The sequence below is a fragment of the Mercurialis annua genome, linkage group LG2, assembly GCF_937616625.2.
Source record: "Mercurialis annua linkage group LG2, ddMerAnnu1.2, whole genome shotgun sequence".
NCBI classification, from domain to species: Eukaryota; Viridiplantae; Streptophyta; class Magnoliopsida; order Malpighiales; family Euphorbiaceae; genus Mercurialis; species Mercurialis annua.
Genome location: NC_065571.1, coordinates 11,633,829 through 11,660,541, shown reverse-complemented (window position 1 = coordinate 11,660,541; position 26,713 = coordinate 11,633,829). Strand labels below are relative to the sequence as shown.

The following is a 26,713-nucleotide window of genomic DNA, read 5'->3' as shown; positions in this document are numbered from 1 at the left end:
CCAAAAATTGAATAAAAGTGGACATTTTGCCTCTTAAAAAAGTTGAAAGAAATTGCATTTCCGCTGTTGTTGTTGACTTATGCTCCACAAATACCACTTAGCTTTTGGATTTTCTACGCCCTGATTAGCGGGGGCCACGTTACCGTTATGATTAATCTTTAAATATTTTTATTTCATGTGACATTTGAACTCTTCAAATTACTTTTATGACCTTTTAATTAAGACTCTTTTTTAATCGGTGTTTTATTTTATATTACTGTCAAAATTCAAATTTGGCCATGTGCGCGGTTTAAAAAAGACAATGTTCACTTTCTTAACTTTTTTATAACAATGAAAAGTTTAAATCCTGAAATTTTTTAATCGCATCTAATCTATTGTTAATTTTCCTATTCCGATGAGCCAGTGAGAATTCAGCATGACACTTTCGAAACAAATTATGATACCAATACTAGAGATTAGAAAATCAGATCGACCCACCAGTTCAACTAATTGAACTGAAAATCGATTAAGTATTTCGTCCAACATACTCTTAATAACCGGAAATTTAATCCAACCGGATTGGACTTGATTGAATCGACAAAAGCATACTAAACCTGGAGAGTTTTTAAAGATAGACCGGGTCAGTTGGTTTTTTGATCTTAAGCAATTTTTTCTTGATTTTTTTATAGGCTTAATGCCGTAAAAAAGTCCCGACCTTCCATCCATTTTTCAATCCTACCATGACTTTGAAAATTTGTCAATTTTATCCTATTTCGCATTTTTTTTTTCATTTCAATTGTATTCTATAGCATAAAATTGACATTTATTTATTTGGGTTTAAATACGCCGAAATCACCAACTTTCACGTGTTTTTGATATTTAACGTAATCTTATAATTTTGGCAAAAAAATACATAAACTTTCAAAATTTTGCAATTAAGAGCACGTGTGTGTTTCCTTTGAAAAGTAGTGCTATTTTACATCCAAAATGACGCCGTTTTAATCTAAAACGGTGTCGTTTTAGATCCCAAATGGTGCCGATGTCTTTAATTGTAAAATTTTGAAAGTTCGTGTACTTTTTTGCCAAAATTGAAAAATTATGTTAAATACCAAAAACACGTGAAAGTCGGTGATTTTTGGTGCATTTAAGCCATTTATTTGATAAAAGTTCTAAAATAATTCTTCAAAAATGGTCAATTTAATATAAAAAATTAATTTAATGCAAAAAGGGTTAATTTAGAATTTTTTTTTGAGCTTTTATCAAATAAAAAAAAGTCAATTTTATGCTTAAAGGTACAATTGAAATGAAAAATGTAAAATGGTATAAAATTGATTGATTTTTAACATAAGGATAAGATTGAAAAGAGGATGAAATGTCGGATTTTTTTAAAGACATTAAACCTTTTTTTATATAGGATTATGAATATTGTTAAGAGAGAGACATAGACTATATAAATTAGTTTAAAGTATTTTTTATATTTCATTCAACTGATTCAACTAACTATTGTGTTGGTTCAACCGATTGAATCAAAACTCGATAGCCACACCACTTTAACTATTGATTTAATTTTAAAAATATATTTTAAATTGTAGTTCTCTTTATGTGCATATGAATACATTAATATAATATATGATCAAGCTTTATTTTTATTTTTTTATTAATTAAATAGTCATTATTGTCAAAAAAATTAAATAAGGAATATTATCTTTTTATTGATACAGTATATCTAGAAAAAAATTATGAGCAGCATTTTATTTTATTTAAAGTTTTCACATTTTTAAGATGATTTTTCAATTTATATGTTCAAACAAATTTAATATTAGTACTCATCAAAATTTAATTAAATATAGAATTGCATAATTTGAAATAGTATTCAATTGATGTTAGAATAACAAACTCCAGACTATTTAGTATTGATTTCATTAATTATTTGTACAATTATTAATGATTTTTTGAATAATCACATTAGCTCGGTTCAATTAATTTCTGAGAATCCAGTTATAATATGCTTTTAAATCTTAAAAAAGATATTCTAAAATTATGATTTACTATTTAAATTTTAAAAAAGAAATTCAAAAATCATATTTCTGAATATACATTTTTGTTTTGTTTAGTGCTTAAGAAAATAATACATTTTACTATTTGATATATCTTATAAAATAATGTGTCAAATTATGAGACTTCATTATCGAGCCAAATTATGAGAATTCATCATCCCCTGTTCTTTACTAAATATTGAATTTCGATGCTCAAATAATTAAACGTCTAATAGAATCAAAAGATATTAATTAAAATTATTTAAAAATCTAAAAATTATCAATTGTGACAAAAGTGATGCATGTGTTAAGAGAGTGTCAACTTAACTACGAATTTATATTTTAAATTTCAATACCAAAATTTTATTTTAGAAAAGGTCTAACAAAATTTGACTTCTACGGTACTTTTCCCAGACTTCATATAATAAACATTTTGACAATTTGGTGATGACCCAATACAAATAATTATATATTTATAAAAGTAATGTAAACATTTTCAATCCTTTTCATATAGTTTAACACTTTGTCAAAAAAAAATATAGTTTAACACACACACATCTAAATTAAGGGCATTCTTGTCAAATGGTTTCCAAGTATTTAAATTTGCCTTCCCTCCATTACATGCAATGTCACATCTTCACAAACATTGACTTAACAAATACCTCATTTTGTCTCAACCTCAAATAATTTAAATTCATAACATACCATACATTTAATTAATCTATATATTATGCTTCAATGAATATATGATAAAAATATTAGTCCAAGAATAAAAGAGGATACATTCATTCCCTATCCATTTGGGCATGTTTGTGTCCAAGCACTAAATCCACCAACTTTTTTAAATCAAAGTTCAACATTACCCTTCATTTGTTATAAATTTACTAAATAATACCCTTTTGTAAGAAGAAAAAAACAGATTGTTTTTGTTCCCATATAAATATATTTGTTCAAAAATGACAGTTTCAAATTGGAATTTTCTTTTCTTTTCTTTCATTTCTTTTATTATAAATGTATAGTTATGATAAAAAAAATAAAGCTTTTTTTAATAGATTAATTATTACAAGGGACCACAAATTTCACCAAATAGTGTTTATGGTCCAAAATTAGTGTTCAGCAATTTTAATAAAGATTATGGTCCTGTATTAAGGTACAAAATAAGAGTCATAGAGTAATCATGTAATTACCCTTAGCTTAGCTGTGAAATTAAAATAATTGATTTTAAATGTCTATATGTTGCAGATATGTGGACTCTAGCTAATTATTGCTTTAAATCATAAACTGGTAGTATCAAAACCATACTTAGTGTATTTGTAGTAACAAATTAATATAGTCTGTCTACCTTCCCAATTTGCTATAATCATTTATAATTTGATTGAGATTTTTTTACCTTAAAATACACTTTAGTTTTCACTTTCCAGCCATGGTTATCAAATACGTCCAACCCGGCCGGTTCAGTCGTGAAATTCAAAGACCGGCCATTGAGCCTGATTTGACAACTTAAAATCCTTATTGATAAAAATTCGTTTGAGATCCGTGGAACCAAACATATATCTTCGGACTTGAATGATTCGTACATAGTTCAATCGATTTTAAAGGTTCAAACATTTAGCTTATTTTTTAAAATGTTAAATTTTGTGAATTAGTGATTTTTTTTCAATGATTGTTTTTCAATAATAAATTTATGATCATGATAGTATTAGAGTTAATATTATTTTTAAAGTATTTCCTATTTTATTCTCACTTCGTTTTTCCTTCCATGTGTGTTCAATTAGTTAAATAATAGCTTAGCAAGGATCATAATTGTATAAAAGTTGTAATGCTATAATGGAAAGATTTGTCATTAATTACATGTCACTACTATTTTTTTTAATTGAGTACATGAATTACATCATTGCTATCAGGAACACTTTTCATAAAAGAGGTAATGATTTGCTCAAGTGGTGAATTAGGTTAGTAGAAAGGTTAAACATAAATAGAAAGGCTAAATATAAATTAAATTACGAATTTTAACGTGATTTATAAATTAAATATGAACATCAAAATTTAATAAAATCAAGTATTAATTTTTATGTTTTTAACAAATTGAAATATCAGAATATTTTCATTGAAAGAACGCTATATGGATACATCCTATAATATACAACTAATTAAGTATTTTTTTAGTGAAAAACAAGTCGATGTTTGATTTGTCAAAAATAAAAATTCATAACTAACTTTGTCAAATTTAAAAATTTATATTATATTAAAAAAACACATTAACACTCATAATTATATTTACAATTAATCCTAATTAGAATGTTTGAATATGTATATCATAAAAAGTAACAAATATGGTAAGTCCATATTATTAAAAGATTAATATTTATGATGATGCTATTAACCAAACTTGCAACTAAAAAAATTGTTATTAAAAATATCAACTAATTTTATGTATTTATAAATGGAATAGTCAACTGAATTTATTTAGAATTATATAAAAGTCTAAGTGTCTTTATAATATAGAAAAATTGTTTTGCCAATTATCAGCAAAAATATTATTTCGAATTGAGTTATGGCCAATTTGGATAGAAGTCATATATATTATTAAGAGATTTAAACGTGTTTAATTCAATAAAATCTTTTACTTAACCCATACATTAAAAATTTATTCATAAGAAATATCACACTTCAATGGTATTAATATCGCCATTGGGTTGAATTTAGTATCTTACACTGAATTAAATATAAGATTAACGACCAAATTAAAAAATACAAAAAATACAAAAAATAAATAAAATAGATAGTCACCAAAGAAGAAAATCGAATGTAAGATAAATAATAATAACAATATTTAAACAAAAGTAAATAATTGGCGATAAATGATCGAAAGAGTAAGCATCCACTTTTTTTTTTTGAGAATCAACCATCCACCATGATATTCTAGTTTTGTGTTATATAAAATTAAATTTTTTATATTTCAAATTAATACATACTACTTTTATTTATTAACCTAAATTATATGCCATCATCTATTATTTGAATGTTTTCTTGTCACATCTATCCTTATTAGTTAGGCTTAATCATCAAAAAAACCCTCACCTTTTAATTCCTTTTCAGTTGCACCCTGACGTTGCATTTTTGTCAGTTGCACTCTAATTCGCACCGTTGGGTTTCAATTCCACCCTCAAAATCAAATTGGACTCTTTTCACTCGAGAAAAATTCATAAAAACCCTTATAATGTACTCGTTTGAACTCTTTTCCATATAAAATGTTAAAAATGGATGACTTATTTTAATTTTTTTTAATAAAAAAGAGATCAATTTAATACTTGAGGGTGGAATTGAAAACCAAAGGTGCAAATTAGGGTGCAACTGACAAAATTACAACGTCAGGGTGCATTTGAAAAGGGGCTAAAAGGTGGGAGTTTTTTTGGATGATTAAGCCTATTAGTTATAGTTGAATGCATTACAAAAAAGATAAAAAAATAGATCAAATTTTTTGATACTTATTATATCTTAAACTATTTATTAATTCGGGAAGAAACAAGTATAATTTTATTTTTAAACTAAAATTGAAACTAATTAATGAGGAGATATATTATTGTAAGTAATAAGATTAAGAAAATATCCAATCTCATATACTTTGCTTTATTTTGAAGATAAAATTCTAATTATAGTAGATTACAAACTATAAATTAATAAAAGTAGTTGTACATTTCAGATTAGTACTACTATAGGTACAAATTTCTTTTCCTAGGTTGGTAACAATACCTAAATTGTAACAAACTATTATGGAAAATGTAGGTATTGTTTATTAATAGCCTAAAATCTTTATGGGTTGGATAAATATATTTTCCATCCAAATCCAAACAAACAGAACAAACCCACCTGAATCTCCACAAGGACATATTAGTAATTTAACTAAAAATTTCAAAAATTAGTAACAGCTTTTTGAAATTTGTAATTTACCTAAAAAAATTTCAGTTTCTAGACTGAGCTTTGTTTTTCTTACAGCTTTTATAAAAGTAAAATAAAATTTATATTTTTCTTAAAGCTACCTAACCTGAAAATTTTGAATATTTTTTAATAAAATGTAACAGAAAAAATCCCTTAAAAGCAACAACAAACAACAACACCAAAAACAAATTACAAAATTAAAATTAAATCTCTGTTATATCAATTAAAAAGGTTGTTATTTTGCTAATTAACAACCACCTTAAAAACACAACCTTATTTTTTATTTTTAATTTTTTCAGACAGACACTCTTTGTTTTTCAGTTTATTAAGATTATTACAGAGAGTTTTTGTTTATGCTTTTATACAACTGCTCATAAACAAAACCAGAATCGTTTTTCTTTTCTTTTAAACCTTAATTCTTCATTTGAATCCATTAAAATATTCCTTCTTTATTTTCTTCCATTTAAATTGTTCTTTCAAGTGTAGTGGTGTTTGTCCTGACAAGCAATTTTTTTTGAAGTTTTCTGGTTATGAATTTGTAAGTATATTTGTTTTTTTTTTGTTTACATTTAGGGTTTTTGTTGGTGAAATTTGTGTGTTATATTAAGCATTAAAACCCTTAAGCTATGAGTTTTTAGAGAGATAAATTTAAATAAAAGAGTGAGTGTTTATTTTTTTTTCTTAATGTGTTTATTTTTTCTTTTTTTGAAATTTTGAAATTTTATGGCCCTTCATTTTTCTCAAAGCTTGGATCTAAAAAACTGCGTTTTTCATGTGGTTTTTTTAATGTAATTGACTCAAATTTTTGAGCTTTTTTGGCTACATTTGCTTAAATTTTTGATTTAACATTTTATTTTTGGTTCCATTTTTTTCCCTGTCAATGGACAAATTCTATTTCAAATTTGTATTAACTAACTGATTTTTTGTTGTTGAAGTTGTTTGGGGTTTCAAAGCTTCCATCTTTTATAATGGGGTTGAAGAAGCCCCTATGTTTAAAGCTGTGGACTATTGTTTTAAAGTTTGGATCCAATTTAGGTATTAAAAGTTTTTTCATGAATTTGTTGATTGCATTTGCGGTATGACATAGGGTGGTAAATTTGTGATCTTTGCCTTTTTGGTTTCTGATTTTAAGTTGGTGAGTTCATTCTTAATGGAAGTTTTATGTCATTTTCAGGATCTTGTAATTGAAGGGAGTAAATTGCAATCAAAATGATGTTGTCAGCGTCAGCTCCCTCGGCGGCGAGAAGCTCACTGGAGGAAATGTTGGATTCGATAAGGCGGCGAGATGAGGCTATGGAGAAGTTTAAAGACTTGCCTCCTGCTTTGCCAGCTCGGCCCACGTCAAAAGCAAGACTTCCCTCCGCGAGAAAATCACTGCCTACGGACTTTAAAGTTGGCGCTAATGGCCAAATAGAAAGTAAAATTGAAACTGTTGAAGATGATAGAGGGAAGGAGGAGAATACAAAGAGGAAGGAGAAGGAACTCGGGTATAAAATAGGAAGTTTTGGAAGTAAAAAGATGAGGAAAGATCATAATTGTGAGGATTCAAATCCTTATGCTGAAGATAAGAAGAATGAGGCAGTGAGAGGGCCGATTGCTGGTTCAATGCCGAAGGTTGAAGAGCCAGAGTGGGATGATAACATTGGTTATTTTCTCAAGAAGGTAATTGGACAGAAAAACTATATGGTATTATGTGTTACTATTATTCTTTTAATTTCCAATTTGGATCTACTTAGCTTTTGTGCTTTGGATTATAATAGGTGGAATGTTATGATAATTACGCTGTTGGAATGTCTAGCGATAAGATCCGGGCAAATTCTTGTTTGTGATTTTGCTTTTTTTACAATAGGCTTTTGATTTAAATGCAGAAGTTCAAATGCGATGGGTTGGGTATGATGGATGATTTGCATGTGCCTCATATTGCAATAGAATATACGAACTTGGAGAACAGATACTATTTTTGTCATAACTCATATATTTATATTCATAATCGATAACCTGTAATACGTCAGAACTTAAGTATAGCAGGAATGTAAATGATAGAAAGCCGCATCAGCCTGTAGTTTGTTGGAAAAACATGTTAGCAATGCTGTATCATGCGATGATTGGCTAAATATGAGTCGGCATACACTTAATTGAATTATAGCCAATATGTTTAGATTGGTGATTTTTGATATTGGTCGCTTGATAAGTTTTAAATTCTTCTAACCTGTAAGAAACGGTAGTTTTGATGTGTGAATTCCTTTATTTTTCATGGGTATTTTTATTGCTATGCATGGATATTTGGTTTGGTGGAAGACGGCGCTTATGAAATTGCACTAATCTATGGAATTTTTTCTTCCAGAAACTACGTATTTGGTGTCAAATTGCAAATGGGAGATGGGGTTCAGGAAGAATACAGTCAACTTCAGGAGATGAAGCTGTTGTTTCACTTTCAGGCGGAAATGTAAGTACTCGGACTCTGTTCCTCTGAATCCTATTTAATCATCTTTTCGATTTCTTATGGGGGATTTAGCTGCAAATAACGTTATTTCATTTTTGTAGTTCATAAAGGTGCCCATAGCAGACCTCTTGCCTGCAAACCCGGATATCCTCGAGGGTGTGGATGATCTTATAAAACTTAGTTATTTAAACGAGCCATCAGTTCTTTACAATCTTAAGCACCGGTATTCTGAGGATATGATTTATGTATGTGCAATAAAATACTATTGCTTCCAGTACCCTTGTTAGCAAGTTATAAATCTCTTTACACTCCTCTTTAGCGTTCTCATGTTTGATTATACAGAGTAAAGCAGGGCCTGTATTGATTGCTGTCAATCCCTTTAAACCTGTGCCACTTTTTGGAGATAAAATTATCGAGGCTTACAAACAGAAGCTTATGGACAATCCTCATGTTTATGCCATAGCAGACACTGCTTACAGTGAGATGATGAAAGGTAAGTCATAACTGATTCTTAGCATTCTTTATTCTGCATTTTTCTTTGTTATCTTTTCAAGGTTCTCCTTCCTCATTCTGTTTCTTTGGTCATAATGATATGCAGATGAAAAAAATCAGTCAATAATCATAAGGTTAGTCACTACTTTTTTTTTTTTTTAAATAATAATTTGGAGCTTTCCTTTCTTCCTTATCCTCACGTTCTATTTTACTGGGTCGTTTTATTTCGGGTGCTTGTCATGCTATGAACTTTTTCAACATCGGTCTTGCAGTGGTGAGAGTGGGTCCGGGAAAACTGAGACAGCAAAATATGCAATGCAATACTTAGCTACGCTTGGTGGTGGTACTGGTGGCATAGAGACTGAAATTCTTCAGACCAACTGTGTACTCGAGTCATTTGGAAATGCAAAAACATCCAGGAACGGAAACTCCAGTAGATTTGTAAGTTACCGCTATTTGTGTTTCTGTTGATACTTTATTAGATACCTGGATAGTTAGTTTTACACATTACTTTACAATCTTAATGACAGGGCAAGCTGATTGAAATTCATTTCAGCTCATTAGGGAAGATATGTGGGGCCAAAATTCAAACTTGTAAGCATGCTTAAGTTTTATGCATTGCTGTTATTAGAGTGCATGATATGATATTTGTGTAAGAACTGACTTCGCTTACTTTTGAAACATTATGCATATGAAAATGCTGATACACCTTTGATACTTTCGAATAGTTCTGCTGGAAAAGGTAAATTGGCCCGTTCTTCTGAATTTTGGCTTTGATCTTAAACTGTCTTCATTGTGTTGGACTTATGAACTTATTATGTCTCCTTGGAACAGTCAAGAGTAGTTCAATTGGCCAATGGTGAAAGATCCTACCATGTCTTCTATCAGCTATGTGCTGGTGCTCCATCAATTCTTAGAGGTACTATATCCAAAAATGTTAAATTTACTAGGCTGATAGTTATACTCTTGCTGACAACTGATGCTAAAATGTTGTAGAATGAATCTCAGCTCCCATCTATAGATTTGAAATGTAATACCACCTATGAAGTTCTGTTTCTTTTTTTCTTTTTTGTATGTTTTACTTTTAGTCATTTCATTTGACCATCTTGACATTTTAATTTTACTATTTTTAATCCTCGAGGATTTTGTATGTCTGCCAGTTTTATCAATTTATTTGTTGAACTCTGGTTGTCAAGCTTTGACAGCTCATAGAAATATGGCATGTGGCAGTTTTTAAGTTTTAGTTTTGATGGCTGATTCCTTTTTTGAGAAGCTAAAAACTATGATTTTGTCCTTTCTTCCCTCAATCCTCTTTCTTTGCAGAGAGATTGCATCTTAAAATGGCTAGTGAGTACAACTATCTTAACCCGAGTGAGTGTTTATCTACGCAAGTTTCAATGTTGTTTAGATCCTAAGTGACATTTATTAGGCTGATATATACACTCTTGCTGTGCGTTTAGAAAGAAAAAAAGACTCAATCAATTCACCTAAAAGTTCAAATTGTTAGGCGAGGCTCAAAAATAGTATTATCTCTAACAAATTCTACTATTTTTAATCCTCGAGGAATTTGTCTGTCTGCCGGTTATATCATTTTATTTTTTTGAACTCTCATTGTCAAGCTTTGCAGCTGATAGCATTATGGCATTCAGATTTTAAGTTTTAGTTTTATGGCCAATTTTTTTTTCTTGAGAAGCTAAAAACTATGACTGTGCCCTCCCTTACCTACCCTTTTTCTTTGCAGAGAGATTGAATCTTAAAATGGCCAGTGAGTACAACTATCTTAACCAAAGTGAATGTTTATCAATTGATGGCGTTGACGATGCCCTTAAGTTTCAAAAGTTAATGGTAAGTAACATGGTTAAGTATTGATTGTCAGTGTTTACACTGTAAAGCTGTAAACGCGCCCCCTCCTCTTGTTTCATAGCATTGAATATTCTACATTTCTTTTTTGTTTTTGGTGGGGATGTTTCGCCATTTCTACAGGAAGCCATGGATGTTGTTCAAATTTCCAAATCGGATCAAGAACAAGTATTTGCTATGCTTGCTACAATATTATGGCTTGGAAACATATCGTTTCAAGTAATTGACAATGAAAATCATGTGGAGGTGTTGGCTGATGAAGGTAATCTATAATCATAAGCTCCAAAATGTCTATTTTAGTGGATGTGTGTCTGTTGTTGTTTTTGTTCTCATGCCAGCTTTGAGTACATAGTTACAGATTAATCTGCTTCCTTTTCTACTTATCTAATTTACAAGAAAATTTGCAATCAATCTCAATAATTTTATTGAGCAGTGACAGTGAGGTGGTCAGTGTTTTTTGCGGTAGATGCTCAAAGTGTCATTTCCGGGTCATGAGTGAAAATAAAAATGCTGATTAGTTTGCTAGTAAATTTTAAAATGGAAGTCAACTTCTGTGTCAAGTTATTAGAATTTGGATCATTTTTGCTATTGTTTATCACTTATAAGAGTGGGACTAAGAGTTTAATTTAGTACAACTGTTAGCAATTGGCAACACTTATATTTAAAAGCTCAATTTTGTTACACCACAAGTCCCTATCATTATTTTTTAACATTTTTTATTAAATTGTTCTAACTTGGCGCTTGTATGGTGTCTGATATAAACATTCTCTTAATCACAAAAAATCTACATGTCATTCAAATTAGCAGGCGGCACCACGGCACTGCCACATGTTATCTCTTTTGAATTTTTTAATTTTGCTCCCTCTTTTTAGAAATTAGTTAAACAAAAGAAAATTGAAAGCTTAGGACCCTAATAATTCGATGCACCTCCTTCTTCCTCCTCCCACTCTACCATTTTGCTTGATAGTATTTAATTTTAGGGGTTAAGATGGAATAGGAATATCGATGAAGCAATTCTGGAGTTTATTTGAAAAGTGGATTCTAAGTTTGTAATTGGTGCTATTTTTTTGCTTTCCCTTAGCACACTATTAGGATACAAACAGATCTGGATTTTGGCTTTACATTTCATGGCCTAAATCCTACTTTACATCTTCTATGAGATCTGCTGGGGTATACCATGTGAAGACCATACAACAATTGAGTTAACAGGAAGTGACAGACCAGTTGCTGTTGCTTCTCTCTTTCCTTTGCCATCACTTCTCTTTTCTTCACAGGAGGTTGAACACATATATAAGCTGGATTTGAGACATATAGTTAATCTTTTCTTTTAAAAATAGAACCAGTAAATAATTTTGCCTGAGGTGAACCCACTGACTTCATCGCTGATATTTCAAGACCATAATAGAGATAAAAATGGGAGAATGACATTATATCTGGGTCTATATAGTATGGGGCAATGGTGGAACAAAAGAGGAAAAAGGTGAAAAAGAGTGGAGAGAAGTCGCAGCTTATTTATTCTTTTTGTTTTGGTTTTGCAGAAATGAAAGTGGTAGAGTGAGTGGTGAGAGGTAGTAGTGCAGTGCGTGAGAGGCGGTGGCGATGATGAGAGGGAGAAAGGCGGTGATGTGATGGTGATAACTGGGATGCCCTAATATTTCATTTTTCAATTTCAATTTTCTTTTGTTTAATTAGTTTTTTGAAGAAGGGGAAGCAGAATTAGAAAATAATAGAATGAGAAAGAGATGACATGTGGCATTGATATGATACTTACACGGCGCCACCTTATGATTTGACCGGCATATGTTTCTGATACATTTTCTTTGTCTGCATCAGACGCCATGTAACGACAACATAAGCCCCAAATCATGGCAATTTAGGGGAAATTGTTAGGGACTTTTAGTTTAATAATTTTGTTGTTATGAATTGAAAGCGAAGACGACAATGAGAGAGAAGAAAGTTTGAGGACCACCATTGAAAATTACACTTCTATCACATATAGGACATTGTATTTCTAGTACTTTTTGTTGGAGACGCTATTGACTGTTTGTTGTGCACATCTTACAGCTCTGACCAATGCTGCAAGGTTAATGGGTTGTAGCTTAGAAGACTTGATGCTCGCTTTATCAACACATAAAATTCGATTTGGAAAGGATGATGTTGTAAAAAAATTGACATTCCGTCAGGTATTTAATAGTTCACATAGATACAAAATTGTTCTATTTCCCGAGCATCATATTTATGTAAACAATATTAACACATGCTTGATTGAGGTCCTTGATTGTCATGTATTCAGGCAATTGATAGAAGAGATGCATTAGCAAAGTTTATCTATGCAAGTTTGTTTGATTGGCTTGTGGACCAAATCAACAAGTCTCTTGAAGTGGGCAAACTGAGGACTGGGAGATCCATTAATATCCTTGATATTTATGGGTTTGAGTCATTCAAGGTGTGCATGTTGTGATTTTATGTCTGGTAATGTTTTTGTTGCTAATTGCTATGCACCTGGATCATTGTAAATAATCAGCTTTTCAAATTTTCAGAATAATAGCTTTGAACAATTTTGCATAAATTATGCAAATGAAAGGCTGCAGCAACATTTCAACAGGCATCTGTTTAAACTTGAACAGGAGGTAAGCATTCTATGTCATCAAAATTGTTGGTTACATGGATTTTGAATTTCTCATAATTTCTCACTTTAGCATTTTCTTTCCTAAGAGCTAAATAGTTGTTTATTTTTTTGGCTTAATTCCTTAAAAAAACCCCACCTTGCATTTTTTTTTCGTTTATACCCTGACCTTGTAAAAACACCATTTGTACCCAATTTTGAGTTTTTATGTTTCATTTCTACCCAAAAGCATTAAATTGTACTCTTTTCATTTGAAAAAAGTTTAAAACAATCCTTCATTTTTAACTTATATACTAATTAGATATTAATATTATTAATAATACAAAAATACCATCTTTTTCAAAAAATTAAAAAATAATAATTATTTTTTTTATTTTTTTAAAATATTTCGAAATTTTTTTTATTTTTTTTAATTTTTTTAAAAATATTTCTGACAAAAAAAATTAAAAATAATACTAATTTTTTTAATTTTTTATTATTTTATCAAATTAAAAAAAATTAATTAATTATTTAGATGTATTTGATTATTTTTTAAGTTTAAGGATTTATTTATATATTTTAAAATAGAAAAAAGTATGTTTTAAACTCTTTTCCAAATGAAAAAAGTACAATTTAATGCTTTTGGGTAGAGCTGAAACATAAAAACCCAAAATTGGGTACAAATGGTGTTTTTACAAGGTCAGGGTATAAACGAAGAAAAAATGCAAGGTGGGGATTTTTTAAGGAATTAAGCCTTATTTTTTTTACTTCTACATGAAACAAAGTCCCTAAAAACTTAGTTTAGAAGAATTTTAAATAAATTAAGATTTTGTATATAAGCAAAATTCTTGTTCTTTCTATTTGCAGTATGGTATGGTCACATATTTCCATGAACTTGCCATTTAATTGTAGTTGCTTACAGAAATTGTTTGAAACTACCAAAATTTAAAAATTGCATGTTATCTTTTATCTATAAATTCCCAGTAATTGATAGAAATTAATTTTTACTTATATGGTGGAAGAAATTCCTAAGTCTAAATGGGGCAGTGGGATTGACCCATGGTTTCACAAATAAAAGGTGTAATTTTTACTTACAGAATTTGTTGATTGTTTTTGATGTAAAGTCTTCTCTCTTTGGATGTATTTTCCCTTCTGCCTCTTGAATTTTCTGGTATTTACCGATGTGAGTGGTGACCTGATTGTTTGGGCAAAACAAAGTTACAAGTTCTCATTATTTCAGGAGTACGAAGAGGATGGGATTGATTGGACTAAAGTTAAATTTGACGACAACCAAAATTGCTTGAACCTCTTTGAGAAGGTATTTCTGTTGATTTTACTGATGTACAATTTTTGTGCAGCTTTGTACCTCTGTTGTATGTTTTTTCATATTTGTTTTAATTGCATTGGATTTTTCAAGCTTCTTGGGCGTATGGAAAGTTAGTTCTTCTACTTTTCTGTTTGCTATTTCATATCCGTACTTTAGACAATACCTTTTAAGTTACTCATTGTCATATTACTATAGCTTGCACCGAGTGTATGAATATTTCATTTTAGTGTTAATAACTGAAGCGTTTATCATTATTTAGATTTGTGCTTAGTGATTTAAATCAGGATGTTTGCTGTTATGCTTTAAGTAATTGTTAACTATTTTTGTGCAGAGACCGTTAGGACTATTATCTTTGTTGGACGAGGAATCAAATTTCCCAAATGCCACTGATTTGACCTTTGCTAATAAGGTTAAGCAGCACTTGGGTGGCAACTCTTGCTTTAAAGCTGAAAGAGGAAGAGCCTTTGCAGTTCGGCATTATGCTGGAGAGGTTAGTTAATGTTATCTTTTAGACGAGATTTGCTGCTTTTTTTGTACCTTACTGAGGTCTGCATGGCAGTTTGAGAACATTGTTAATCGTAGACATTTTGTTAACTGCTTAATATAATAGATGAAATGAATGCATATGGAAAAAAAACACAATCTCTTTCAGAAGAATTTGTGGTACTTCCACTTTGTTTTGTGTTTTTAGACCCAAATATCTCAGATTCTACTGTGGAAGTTCTGTGATAATAATGGGCAATTTGACCAGGTTCTTGTGCTTATGTTTCAAACTTATTGATAGTGTACTGGTGATCGTCTCAGATTACAATTCATTGAGAAAATCTAATACTCCCCTGTCCCTTAAAATAGGAAAAAAAAAACACTTCAACAAGAATTAAGTAATTAGTTAACTATAGCTAACCTTTTGTTATATTTTTAAAATACCCTTTTAATATTTTTGAATTGAACCATTATGGAATAGTGATTTACAAAAATCAGAGTCACTATATTAAATATTGCAGTTGCTTAAAACTCATTTAGAATTTCATTTTTTTGTGCTATATTAAACACTTTACAAATTATTGCCCATAGAATTTCATATTGCATAGATTCCAATCTTTAAAAAAATAAAAAACAATCAACAAATTTTGTAGGTAAAGATATCTTTTAGTGTTTTTTTTGGTAGACTAAAAGTAGTAATATTTTATATCCTCTGTGGACGGAGAAAGTATATGGATAAATTTACGACATTCTAAAAATAAATTCAGTTTTATTAATTTTAAGATAATAATACTATTTTTGGAGCCTCACTCAACAATTTGAATTTCTGGCTGAATTGGTTGTTTTAACAAGGTATCCAAGCTTCTATGGTTAAATGTTTTAGAGTTCGTTCCTTGACAATCCTCATGAACAAGATGAAATGGGTCTGTGTGCTTCTTTGTTCACGCTTCAAGTTCAATGGGCATTTGCATGCGGAGTTTTTAAGATAATAAAACTATTGTTGGAGGGTTGAGTTTTTGGGTGAATTGGTTATTTAACAACTAGTTTATGCCTTAAAGCTATAATGATAAATTGGAAGAAGTGTAGTAGTATTGGGTTTAGCAATGACTGATAAATCCTTCACAAGAAACTTTTTTTGTCTTTTTTCAAATTGCTCCAGCCCTTTGCTTCTTAGCTTTGGATTAGTAAATTCATGTTCTAGAAAATATGGAGAAAAGCAATGTCGAAACAGCCAAGTTTCCAATAAATTTTGCTTTTCCATTGTTTCTCTTGTTCTTCTTTATTGAGTTAGAGAGGCACATTTGCGGAAAATTTGATGCTTCGACGCGATAATTTTTTTCACTTGGTCCATTGTATTTACATTTTGGTTCATGCAAATTTTTGAACTAACAAGAGTAAATTAGAAATAGACACAACTTTCAGAACGAGTGGTACTAAATAGGGATCCACCAAAGAAGATCCTTCTCCATCCCTTTTTTTAGAAGAAACCAGGATCTGGACAAAATCATCTAAATGAAAGAGATCAGGCTTCGTCAAAAAAAAAAAAGAGATCAAGTGAATGGAAAAGAAAAATAAAGGATGATATATTTAATTCAATTGTTAAATTTGGAAGAAATATGCAATTGAATTAAAAAATTCATAAATAGGTCCCTAGTCAAGCTTAGGCGGAATAACATGGCAAGTACAAGTATTAGTAGCATAGCAAAAATGTGTTCTTGTTCATTAATATGTTTGCTCACGGTGATTGTAGCCTCTCGGGAGTCTCAATGACTGCATTTTTGTTGCACTTGCTAGCATTAGTACATCTGAAAATTCTTAATTGGCTAGTTGTAATTAGCATATTTACATATTTATTGACATTTAAATTTTGATCAGGTTACATATGATACAAATGGCTTTCTGGAAAAGAACCGAGATCCTTTGCATTCTGATCTCTTCCAGCTACTATCATCATGCAGTTGCAAACTGCCGCAGTTGTTTGTCGCCCAATCATCTTATCAATCTGAGAAGTTATCTAGTAATTCAGGTCTATCTTATGGATTGGAATCCTCAAAGCAAAGTGTTGGTACAAAGTTCAAGGTAGATAAGCTTGCTTTTCTAGTGCTCTGACCTGCCATTTTTCTGTCTTGATGTATTTCAAAGCAGATGTCGAACCTATATGCGTTTAGAAAGCTATCACGTGACGCTTGAATTTCCAGAATCAATTTCTTTCTTCTGAATGTTAAAATGATTTTCAAGGCTTTAGTCCTCAACTCTTGTAATATGAAGAACATACTTTAAGAATTGGTGTGCGAAGTTATCTCTCAGCTGAGTGCATAATTATTCGTGTTTTCATGTTTTGATAAACCTTGAGGCTATTGTTCTTGCTTGTAGGGTCAACTCTTCAAACTAATGCACCAGTTGGAGAACACCACACCTCATTTCATACGCTGCATAAAACCAAATTCTAAGCAGCTTCCTGGTGTGCATGAAGATGACCTTGTGTTGCAACAACTACGATGTTGTGGAGTTCTAGAGGTTGTTAGGATCTCGAGATCTGGATATCCTACTCGAATAACTCATCAAGATTTTGCTCAAAGGTACTTACTAACAAACTCATGAGTTCTATACTAACCCCTATCCTCTTGGGGTACTGCTTAGTGAATTATTGCTATTAACATGTACAAAAATATAGGTTCGGGTTTCTACTCTCCGACACAACTGTATCTCAGGATCCGCTAAGTATATCGGTAGCTGTTCTGCAACAGTTTAGCATACCCCCTGAAATGTATGAAGTTGGGTATACTAAAGTGTATCTTCGTACAGGACAGGTACACAAGTCTATTTTTCAATAGTTTCAAATGTTTCTAGTTGATACCAGTCTTCTTCACTTTTATCTTCTATATGCTGTAACTGGAGCTTTACATAGGGTGTACAAAATTTAATCTGTTATCTAAGGATTTAGCTGCATAAGATTTCAAATGGCTCTTTACTGAGGTTGTAGTTATCGAAATCTCACTTCTTAGAACTAGGTCCAACTCTGTTTTCTAGTCAATGAATTACTGCTCATAATAATTATCTATAATTAATACCACCTACATTCAAGCATCCATAGAAAAAAATATGTTACTGCAAATATCAGTTTGTGAGCTTGCCAGTTACCTACCTAATATGAAATATTCCTGATTGATGCACAACAATAAAAGAGAAGTCTGCTGAAATGAAGGACGTTCTGTGCTAGTGTATCAATGTTACCACAGCACACAAATTTGGCCCTTACATTGTGATAGACTTAGGAATGTCATCAGAAAATTCAATTTATGAAGAAGCTAAACCAAGTTTCACAATCAATTTACAATGAAGTGTGCTAATCAGTTTTCAGTTCAGAAATGATTGGTCAAAACCGAGCCGAATTGAAGGGGTAAAGTTCGGTTGAGATATAAGATCAATTTTTAAAAAAAAATTAGAGAACAAAATTAATAAAAAATAAAAAGAACTAAGAGATTTTAAAATTAAGAATCAAATTTAGGTCAAATAATAATAGATGTGCATTTTTATCTCTTGAACATATAAGAATATTATTTTATTTTTAAAAATATATATAATATTTTAGATCATTTATTTTTCGATTTTTCAGTTTCGCGAAATGAAAACTGAACTGAATTGAATTCTTTAAAAAGTTTATAAAAAGTGAACCGAGCAAATCATTTTATTTTTGATTCAGTTTGGTTTTTCAGTCAGTTTAGTTTGGGTGCATGCCTCTGTAATACATTTTGTTTTGGATTCAACAAATATTCATTTTAAGGTTCTCTGGATCCATTTTTATGATTAAATGTCATTTAAACCTTCTTTCTATATAGTATTTCTACGTATAATTGTCTTCTTGCACGTTTTAAATGCATTTTTTCTTATGATTAAATTAATCAAATAGCGAACCAATTCAAAATGTTAAATTATTAGGTGAGACTCAAAGTTTGGTTTTATTATTTCTAATATATCTTTACACGTGAATACCTATTGTATTTGAAATATGAACAAGTTTAGACCCACATTATTTTGTGCATAAATATTTCATTCATAGAGACTATGATATCATGTCAATTAACCAATCAATCAAAAAACTTGTTATTTGACCAAAAACAAATTTGGAGTGTGATTCTTTTGCTCTGGGCAGAATTTAAAAGGTATTGCGTTACTAGTTTAAACTAATTTGAGCTCAACATATTTCTTGTTGCTGCAAATTGGATTATACTTATCACAGTTTATTATTTGACTGATATGTAATCTATTACTGGATCTCAGATTGGCAACTTGGAGGAGAGGAGAAAGCAAGTTATGCTTGGAATACTTGGGGTTCAAAAGCATTTTCGCGGTTGCCAAGTTCGTCGTGATATGAACGAACTGAAAAAAGGAGTGACGGTATTGCAATCATGTGAGTATATTTCATTTGCTTCATCTCATTCACATGTCTCGACTATTGAGTGGCATGATTATTTCACATTTTAGCATCCGTTTTTCTCTGTTCTATGCAATTTTCACCTTCCTCTTCTTGTATGTGCAGTTTATTATGATGATTTTACTATAATTCTTATGAACATGTGAAGAGCAATCTCTCATTACTGATACTGACTTGATTCTGTTTGCTTTGAAATTCAGTTGTACGTGGTGAAAATGCCAGAAGGTGGTACGATTGTAATGTAAAGGGATGCACAAATAGCACGGAGGTGCCTGCCCCAATGATTGATAATAAGCTGGTGGCAGTCATTTTCTTGCAATCTGGTAAACTTTGTTTTTTTTTTTGCCTATTTTGGATCTTGTTAATTCAATGCAAATTCTTACAGTGTTTTCCTTGCAGCAATTCGTGGGTGGTTAGCTCGGAAACAATTTAGTGACAAGCATAAAGTTAAAGAACTAACTGACAATGTAAATATTAGAAAAAGGCGTATAAAGAAGATTCCAGAAGTGAAGGTATGCTGCTTGATGTCATTTTAATTAACCCATGCATATTTTGGCCCTTATTTTCCGAGTTTTCATTCATAGCAACAATGTTTTTTTTGGGTTTTGGGTTGCGTATCTCTTTTTAGCTTCGAAGCATTGCTTCGACTCCTTTAAAGAAATATGGTTTTCATCAGGATTGGTGCAATCTTCTCTTATTTTTGTTAATTTTTAAATCTTTTCCTTAGCAAGAAAAATAGAAGGTGTGGACTATGGTTTGTTCTTTTTGTGAAGTTTAAGATGCGTTTTTGATGTGATTGCGTCACCATCTCTTGATGCTTCCAATATTTTATTTAAATTTAGATTAAGATGAAGAATTTAGGTCAAAATGACGGGAAAATTGAGGTAAATTAGAAGGGAGACGCTTCTTTGGCAGCTGGCAGTAACTTAATAATAAGAAATTAGTATTTGGTTGTTGGCGAGAAGCCAGAAAGCAGGGAATGAATTATAAAACTAATAAGAATGTTTTTTTCTTAAAACATCGAATTATTATATCACAGTCTTGCTCTGGAAAGATCCTTAAACAAGAAGTGATACCGACCCAATATAATCTGAAAAGTAGTCTAATACAGTTGAAATGTTAAATCTACAGAGGGGGTATATGATACCAAGTTATATGTAGAGGTCTTGTGATAGCAAATTAGACTGTTGTCGAAGTTTGTCATGCTAACTTAAATGCTTCTTATCTTCTTACCTAAAAATCTTAGACAAACTTAATTGTCCATAACAGTACATCCCCTGGTCGCATTGAACACAGACAGTGATGCCAATTATTTCTCCCTTGGTTTGAATTCAATTAGTGCCCCTTTCACTCTGTCTAAATTACATGCGTCTTATATATTTTCCCTTGTTTCTCACATTTAAAAAACCTACTTGGCCTGTTATTTATGTAAGGCGCATGAACAAATCGGTCATGCAGCCTAGGCACTAGGCACATGAGGTGAAAGTAAAGGTGCTAGACCTTGCTTTATTAAGCTTTGAACTTGAGAAATTTTTTGGGACACGCCTTCATACCTATCTGTCTTTTTCTTCCTTTTTATCTGAATTGTACTAACTTTTCTTGCTGACCAGGTCACACCACAAGAGCATGTTGATATTCAGGGTTTAATTATGTCAGAGCTTCATAGGAGGGTTGCCAAGGCAGAAGTATCCCTGATACATAAGGAAGAGGAAAATGCTTCGTTGCGGGAGCAATTAAAGCAGTTTGAGAAAAGGTGGTCTGATTACGAGACAAAAATGAAAACAATGGAAGAAACGTGGCAAATGCAAATGGAGTCATTGCAAGTAAGCCGTTTTTTGTCCTTTTCTGTAAGTACATAATAATGCCTTGCTGTTTTGTGCTGGAAAGAGAAAAGGGATAGTAACAGCTCATGCAGTCAAACTGGTTTACAATGAATTGATAGGAAGCACCTGTTAATCAAACACTTCCCTTGCTGCCATTTTCTGGTTTTGTGCGGCACCTTTTTCATTACTAGAAGTTATTAGGGTGACGTTGGCTTCGGCATAGTTTTAGATTACCTAGAAATTACAGTTTATACATTTCAACTACTTACATAGTGACAGCATGTAGATTGTCATGGAATGCCAACTTTACTCTGACACTGGATCCCATGTTGTGAAATCTTGAATTAATTTGAAAGTATTTTGTTTTCTGCAGATCCATTATATGACCTTTAGTAATTTCTTTTTTCTTTTTACCTGGGGGAGTGCCTTTAGTCTGCATCTAAGTACCATATGAGAAATTTACTAGATATACGGTCCAAAACCAAAGTGATAACTTGAACAGTCCTGGTCCTGGTCCTAGATGCAGGCTTGATGAGATTTATACAAAGAATACAAGTGTTTTTGCCCTTTAAAAGCAAGTAGAAGCTTTACTTGCTAAAATAAGCCAAGGGTCGTCCATTTTATAGCCTGAAAAGAGAGACAACAGCAGTGTTTATCATTTAGAATATGTTGGTTGTAATGGTCTATGATTCACTGGATTTGGTTGATGGGTCCACACTGGCCAACGAGATGATAACTTGTCCCCTTTTATATCATCTTTTATTTTCCTATACGACCTGCATTAAAATCCAAGTAAAGTGAATTTTTCCTTAGGCCAATAGGTCTGTGAAGGATTATAATGTGGTATGGCCATAGTTCCTACTTTAGTTATGAGCTGTAGATCTAAATTCTTGTAGATAAAGATGCTGATCTCAATTTGTATTGCATGCTTTTCGTATGATAATTATGACCTCATACTTAAATGTTTAAGAATCTCTAATATAATTTTCTTTCCAGACAAGTCTTGCTGCAGCCAGGAAGAGTCTTACCGCTGACAACACCGCCGTTCAACCTGGAAAACTAGATTCTTTTCCATCACCTGGATATTATGATTCCGAGGATAATAATACGCCCACAGGAGCTCATACCCCTGGCGGATGCACACCCAGCAAAACCACTATTGCCATTCCTGATGTAAGATTGGGGAGAGAGACTAATAACGGTCCTGTAAATGCGGTTAACATTCTTGCAAAAGAATTTGTGCAGCAGAAACAAACTTTCGACAGTGATGTTCAAGCACTAGCCGAGGTTAAAGCAGGGCAATTAGTTTACGAGACGAATCCCGACGAAGAGCTTAGAAAATTGAAAATCAGATTTGAGGCATGGAAGAAAGACTATAAGGTTAGATTACGAGATACAAAGGTTAGACTTAACAAAGTTGGGCATGGAGAAGGTGATAGAAGATCTCGAAAATGGTGGGGAAAGATCGCGTCGAGAAGATGAAAGGCGGAGATGCGAATGCCGGAGATATTATGTTACCAAAGCTTCCATTCGCTCTCTCCATTGTAAGATGATCACTTTGCTATTTGTAGAAAGAATAATTGGTCTTTCTATGCTGTGAGGGTAGCAGTAGCTGGAGAAATTGTATCAATGTATATCCACCAAACTGTTGATTGGTGTGTATAGTCAAATAGGTTTAGGTGAGAGATTTCAGATTAATTGTCTCTCTTTTTTTTTTTTTGGCAAAGTAGGATAGGTTATTTGTATATAGTATGATGATGTTATCATAGATGTAATTAGAAATTTGGTCATGATGGAATGAAATTGTCCATTTGCCTGCTATTTGTTGTTTGATCATGGAAATTGTTACCAGATCTTTCTTATATCATCCAAATGCACTAGACTCATAGATGGTAATGATCAAGTCGAGCTGAAATACTGTTAAGGTCGACTCTAAATTTGAAATTCAATTCAACTCGATTATCCTATAAATATTTGAAAGTTAAATTTTAGTTTACAAATAAGGATGTTATTGTAAATACACAAAATTATAAGGGATTTAAAAAAAGTAAATTAATTCGAGTTTGATTAGATTTGTTAGTTTGTTGAGTTAAATATTTTGATGTTTGAATTTGACTGATAATTGACTCGAATAGAATCGAGTCGATTTTGGCTCAATTCTGAATAGTTATAAGCACGAATTGAAAATCAAGTCGATTTGAGTCAATTTTGAGTGGTTCACGGCTCAGTTACCCCTATTAGAAGTAACAGAGCTCAGTTACCCCTAAAACTCAAAATTCAACTGGAAGTGCTATCAAGTTCGAGCTCCATTCGACTTTAAAATTCAAAATCTGATTCAAACTAGATCAGCGAGTTTGAATTTGGGATGAATTTGTATAAATATTTGAAAATAAAATTTTACAATAACTTGATATATTATTGCAAATGAGTATAAGTATAAAAAATGATAAGGGAATCAATTAATGCTCAATTAGGTTCGGTAGTCTATCGAGCAATCTTGACGTTTGAACTCAACTGGGTAGTCGATTCTAATAGCTCATATTCGAGCTTGATTAACATCAATTTTAAATATTTTGAAGTCAATTCTAAGTACCTCGCAAGTTAACCCGATTCAATTACAGTCCGGGTCTCGACTAGCTAATGAGCTTTAGGGTGGTATACTTTTGAGCAATTATTATCTATGTTTTAACCAGTCATTTTGATATCATAGAAAAGAAGAGAAGCACCACAATTAGATAGAAATTTACATTAGATCTCAACCATATAGAGTTCTGTTTTAAAATCATAAATACAAAATCAAGAAACTAAAATAAATCATCAAATTTATGAACCAGGAGCAAACTTGGTAGCATAGACCCAAGCATTGTTAGCCACAGGGTTATCGAGGTGATCCAATAGATTTTCCAAAGGACCCTTTCCAGTAACAATCGCTTGAACAAAGAATCCAAACATGGAGAACATGGCTAGTCTCCCATTCTTGATTTCCTTAACCTTAAGCTCGGCAAAAGTGACGGGATCATCGGCTAGGCCGAGAGGGTCAAAGTACTGACCACCGGGGTAAAGATCGTTGCCTTCTCCTACTCCGGGAAGACCGTTGATGCGGAATCCTTCAACAAGTCCCATTAGAACAACTTGGAATCCAAGAACTGCAAGAATGCTTTGTGCATGGACTAGGTTAGGGTTTCCCAAGTAGTCTAGTCCGCCTTCCGAGAAGATTTGAGCTCCGGCTTTGAACCATACGGGTTCCTTGAAGTCTACTTTCACCCATTTTTCGAGAGCTTCTGGGGTAACGCAGCCGAAGGCTCCGAGCATTGCCCATCTTCCGTGGATGACCTATAAATTTGGAAGAATGATCACATTTTCAATGTTGCAATGCATAAGTTGTTATTTGGCCAAAGTATATGAATTCACTCCATCAACTTGGATTGAAAGGTTACCTCAAGAGCCCTGTTCTTGGCAAAGGCTTCAGGATCAGCTGATAAACCAGCAGTGTCCCATCCGTAATCACCGGGGAACTCTCCGGTCAGGTATGATGGAGTCTGAGCTGAAAAGGGTCCTAAATACTTCACTCTGTCTGCTCCATACCACAAGTCATTGCCCTATTCAAATCACACAAAATCAATCTCAATCCCATAAATAGAAAATAAAATTTACTAAAAATTACATCAAAACTATTCCTTTTCTCTGAATCTTAAAAAGTCTGTTTTCTTTCCTGACTTGTAAGTATCAGATAACCAAAATCAGCATTTTTTAGACACTGATGACTAAACTTTGATCCGTTTCAATTTGATTATCAAACTTTAATTTCTCTTTGATTTGGTTACTAAACTTTAATTTTGTTTCAACGAGAAATTTTCTGGCTAAAAATGTATATGTAGCAGCCGGATTTTATTGTATTTGTTAGCTTAAAAACTTGACATGCACACATACCAAAAAACTCACTGAACTGAAATTATGCATAAGTGATAAGTTTTCAGAAAAAATACAAGCAAAAACCGATTGTCACGTGGCATAATCTGACTGCTATGTCGATATTTTGGCTGGAAAATACTCGGTTAAAATTAAATAAAAGTTCAATAGCTAAAATAAAACAAATGAAATTCCGTTACCGAAATGCAGTGAAGCAATAGTTCAGATATTTTTAAGATCAATTCATTTCCATATAACATAGTTTTAGTTAAACATAAACTTATGAAACTTTGGAGAAAAACACTAATTTTGGAAATTACCATGAGGTACTTGGCATTTCCCATGGAGACAACATCTTTAAGAGAGTTAGCATTTGATCCTCTCTGGCCAAGAAATGAGGTGGGCCTAAGAACAGAGCTTGAGCTTGCAGTAGCCGCCATTAGAGTTGATGATGCCATTTTTAATGTTCAATTCAAGAAAATATATTTTCTTTTGTTTATTGAAACTGGGTTGGCAAAGTCACAGCTTGAAATTGTTTAGAGATGAGAAGTGTTTTTAAAGGGCAGATACTGAGAGTCAGCAAACTGAGTGGTTGAGAATGAATTTTGATGATTGGGATCTTTGAGGTTTATTTCAACCAATGAGGATGCTCCTAAGGATTTGAAATCTATCTCCCTAACTCATCTCATTTTATCCACAGTTTATCTATTCTACAACTTCAGATTCTCTCTGTTCGTAATGAATGAGTGGCTGAACATGTGTGGCCACTTCTGTACGGTTCAACCAGTGATTTATAGTTCAATTGGTTCAACCATTAATTTATAGCTCAATCAGTTTAATTTATTAAATTACACGCTTAACTAATAAATAAAGAACTAAATAGTTTAACTAGTTTGATAATTTCCTATTATTGATTTTTAATTTCCAATCAACCGGTTAAACTAGTCGATGCAGTTTGGTTCTTAAAATACTAGTCGTGAGGCTGTGAACTAAAAACATCCTTCAATTTTGTGGCATTTAGTATGGGAAACTTGAGACTCCCATCCAACTTAATTTTTGTGGTCATTTTATTTGATAACTTAAAATCTAATTTATGTGCTTTATAATTCATTTGAATAAAATACATAATTCTATAAAAAAAATTGAAATTATAAATAATCTTTCTAATATATTAAATATAAAAAGTTATTCATATATATATATTAAATGTAATTTTATTAAATTCGAATGTAAAATAAATAAATTTATCAGTATTTTTTTCTCAAAAATGTAATTTTTAAAAAATTACTTTATTGGAAAAGGTCCATTTAAATGTCATTCCAAGAAATACAAAAACTAAATCTCGTAGGAGTAAATATTTTATTTTAGTCACTCTTGTTCCC

General features: G+C 31.6%; 2 protein-coding genes across 5 annotated transcripts; one reads left to right on the top strand and one right to left on the bottom strand.

Annotated features, from left to right (window-relative positions):
- Window positions 1-6,266: 6,266 nt before the first annotated feature.
- On the top strand, window positions 6,267-23,243 carry LOC126667651 (myosin-2). Of its 4 annotated transcripts, XM_050360673.2 has the most exons (27): window positions 6,267-6,492; window positions 6,890-6,989; window positions 7,129-7,616; window positions 8,299-8,400; window positions 8,499-8,642; window positions 8,740-8,890; window positions 8,996-9,023; window positions 9,162-9,330; window positions 9,420-9,483; window positions 9,618-9,631; window positions 9,724-9,808; window positions 10,213-10,260; window positions 10,631-10,734; window positions 10,873-11,011; window positions 12,814-12,932; window positions 13,043-13,195; window positions 13,290-13,379; window positions 14,595-14,672; window positions 15,013-15,171; window positions 17,040-17,243; window positions 17,538-17,743; window positions 17,839-17,974; window positions 19,446-19,575; window positions 19,800-19,922; window positions 19,999-20,111; window positions 21,210-21,422; window positions 22,419-23,243. In XM_050360673.2, exons 3-27 carry the CDS (start codon window positions 7,164-7,166, stop codon window positions 22,902-22,904), a joined length of 3,711 nt encoding a protein of 1,236 aa, XP_050216630.1. In that variant the 5' UTR covers window positions 6,267-6,492; window positions 6,890-6,989; window positions 7,129-7,163; the 3' UTR covers window positions 22,905-23,243. The 4 variants fall into 4 exon arrangements, with proteins under 4 accessions (XP_050216630.1, XP_050216629.1, XP_050216632.1 ...); XM_050360672.2 differs by lacking the exon at window positions 6,890-6,989 and having other exon boundaries at window positions 6,268-6,492; XM_050360674.2 differs by lacking the exons at window positions 6,267-6,492; window positions 6,890-6,989 and adding an exon at window positions 7,029-7,045.
- A 910-nt stretch (window positions 23,244-24,153) lies between these two features.
- On the bottom strand, window positions 24,154-25,873 carry LOC126669692 (chlorophyll a-b binding protein 3, chloroplastic). The gene is made up of 3 exons (XM_050363226.2): window positions 25,652-25,873; window positions 24,860-25,021; window positions 24,154-24,755 (listed from the first exon to the last, which is right to left on the bottom strand). Exons 1-3 carry the CDS (start codon window positions 25,787-25,789, stop codon window positions 24,246-24,248), a joined length of 810 nt encoding a protein of 269 aa, XP_050219183.1. The 5' UTR covers window positions 25,790-25,873; the 3' UTR covers window positions 24,154-24,245.
- Between the last annotated feature and the right edge of the window lie 840 nt (window positions 25,874-26,713).

Bases quoted from the DNA above. Each gene is read 5' to 3' on its own strand.
- LOC126667651 (XM_050360673.2), top strand. From the start codon at position 7,164: ATGATGTTGTCAGCGTCAGCTCCCTCGGCGGCGAGAAGCTCACTGGAG. The intron at 13,380-14,594 runs GTAAGCATTCTA...TCATTATTTCAG, and splicing joins TGTTTAAACTTGAACAGGAG to GAGTACGAAGAGGATGGGAT. The intron at 19,923-19,998 runs GTAAACTTTGTT...TTTTCCTTGCAG, and splicing joins AGTCATTTTCTTGCAATCTG to CAATTCGTGGGTGGTTAGCT.
- LOC126669692 (XM_050363226.2), bottom strand. From the start codon at position 25,789: ATGGCATCATCAACTCTAATGGCGGCTACTGCAAGCTCAAGCTCTGTT. The intron at 25,022-25,651 runs GTAATTTCCAAA...TGATTTGAATAG, and splicing joins GAAATGCCAAGTACCTCATG to GGCAATGACTTGTGGTATGG. The intron at 24,756-24,859 runs GTAACCTTTCAA...CCAAATTTATAG, and splicing joins CCAAGAACAGGGCTCTTGAG to GTCATCCACGGAAGATGGGC.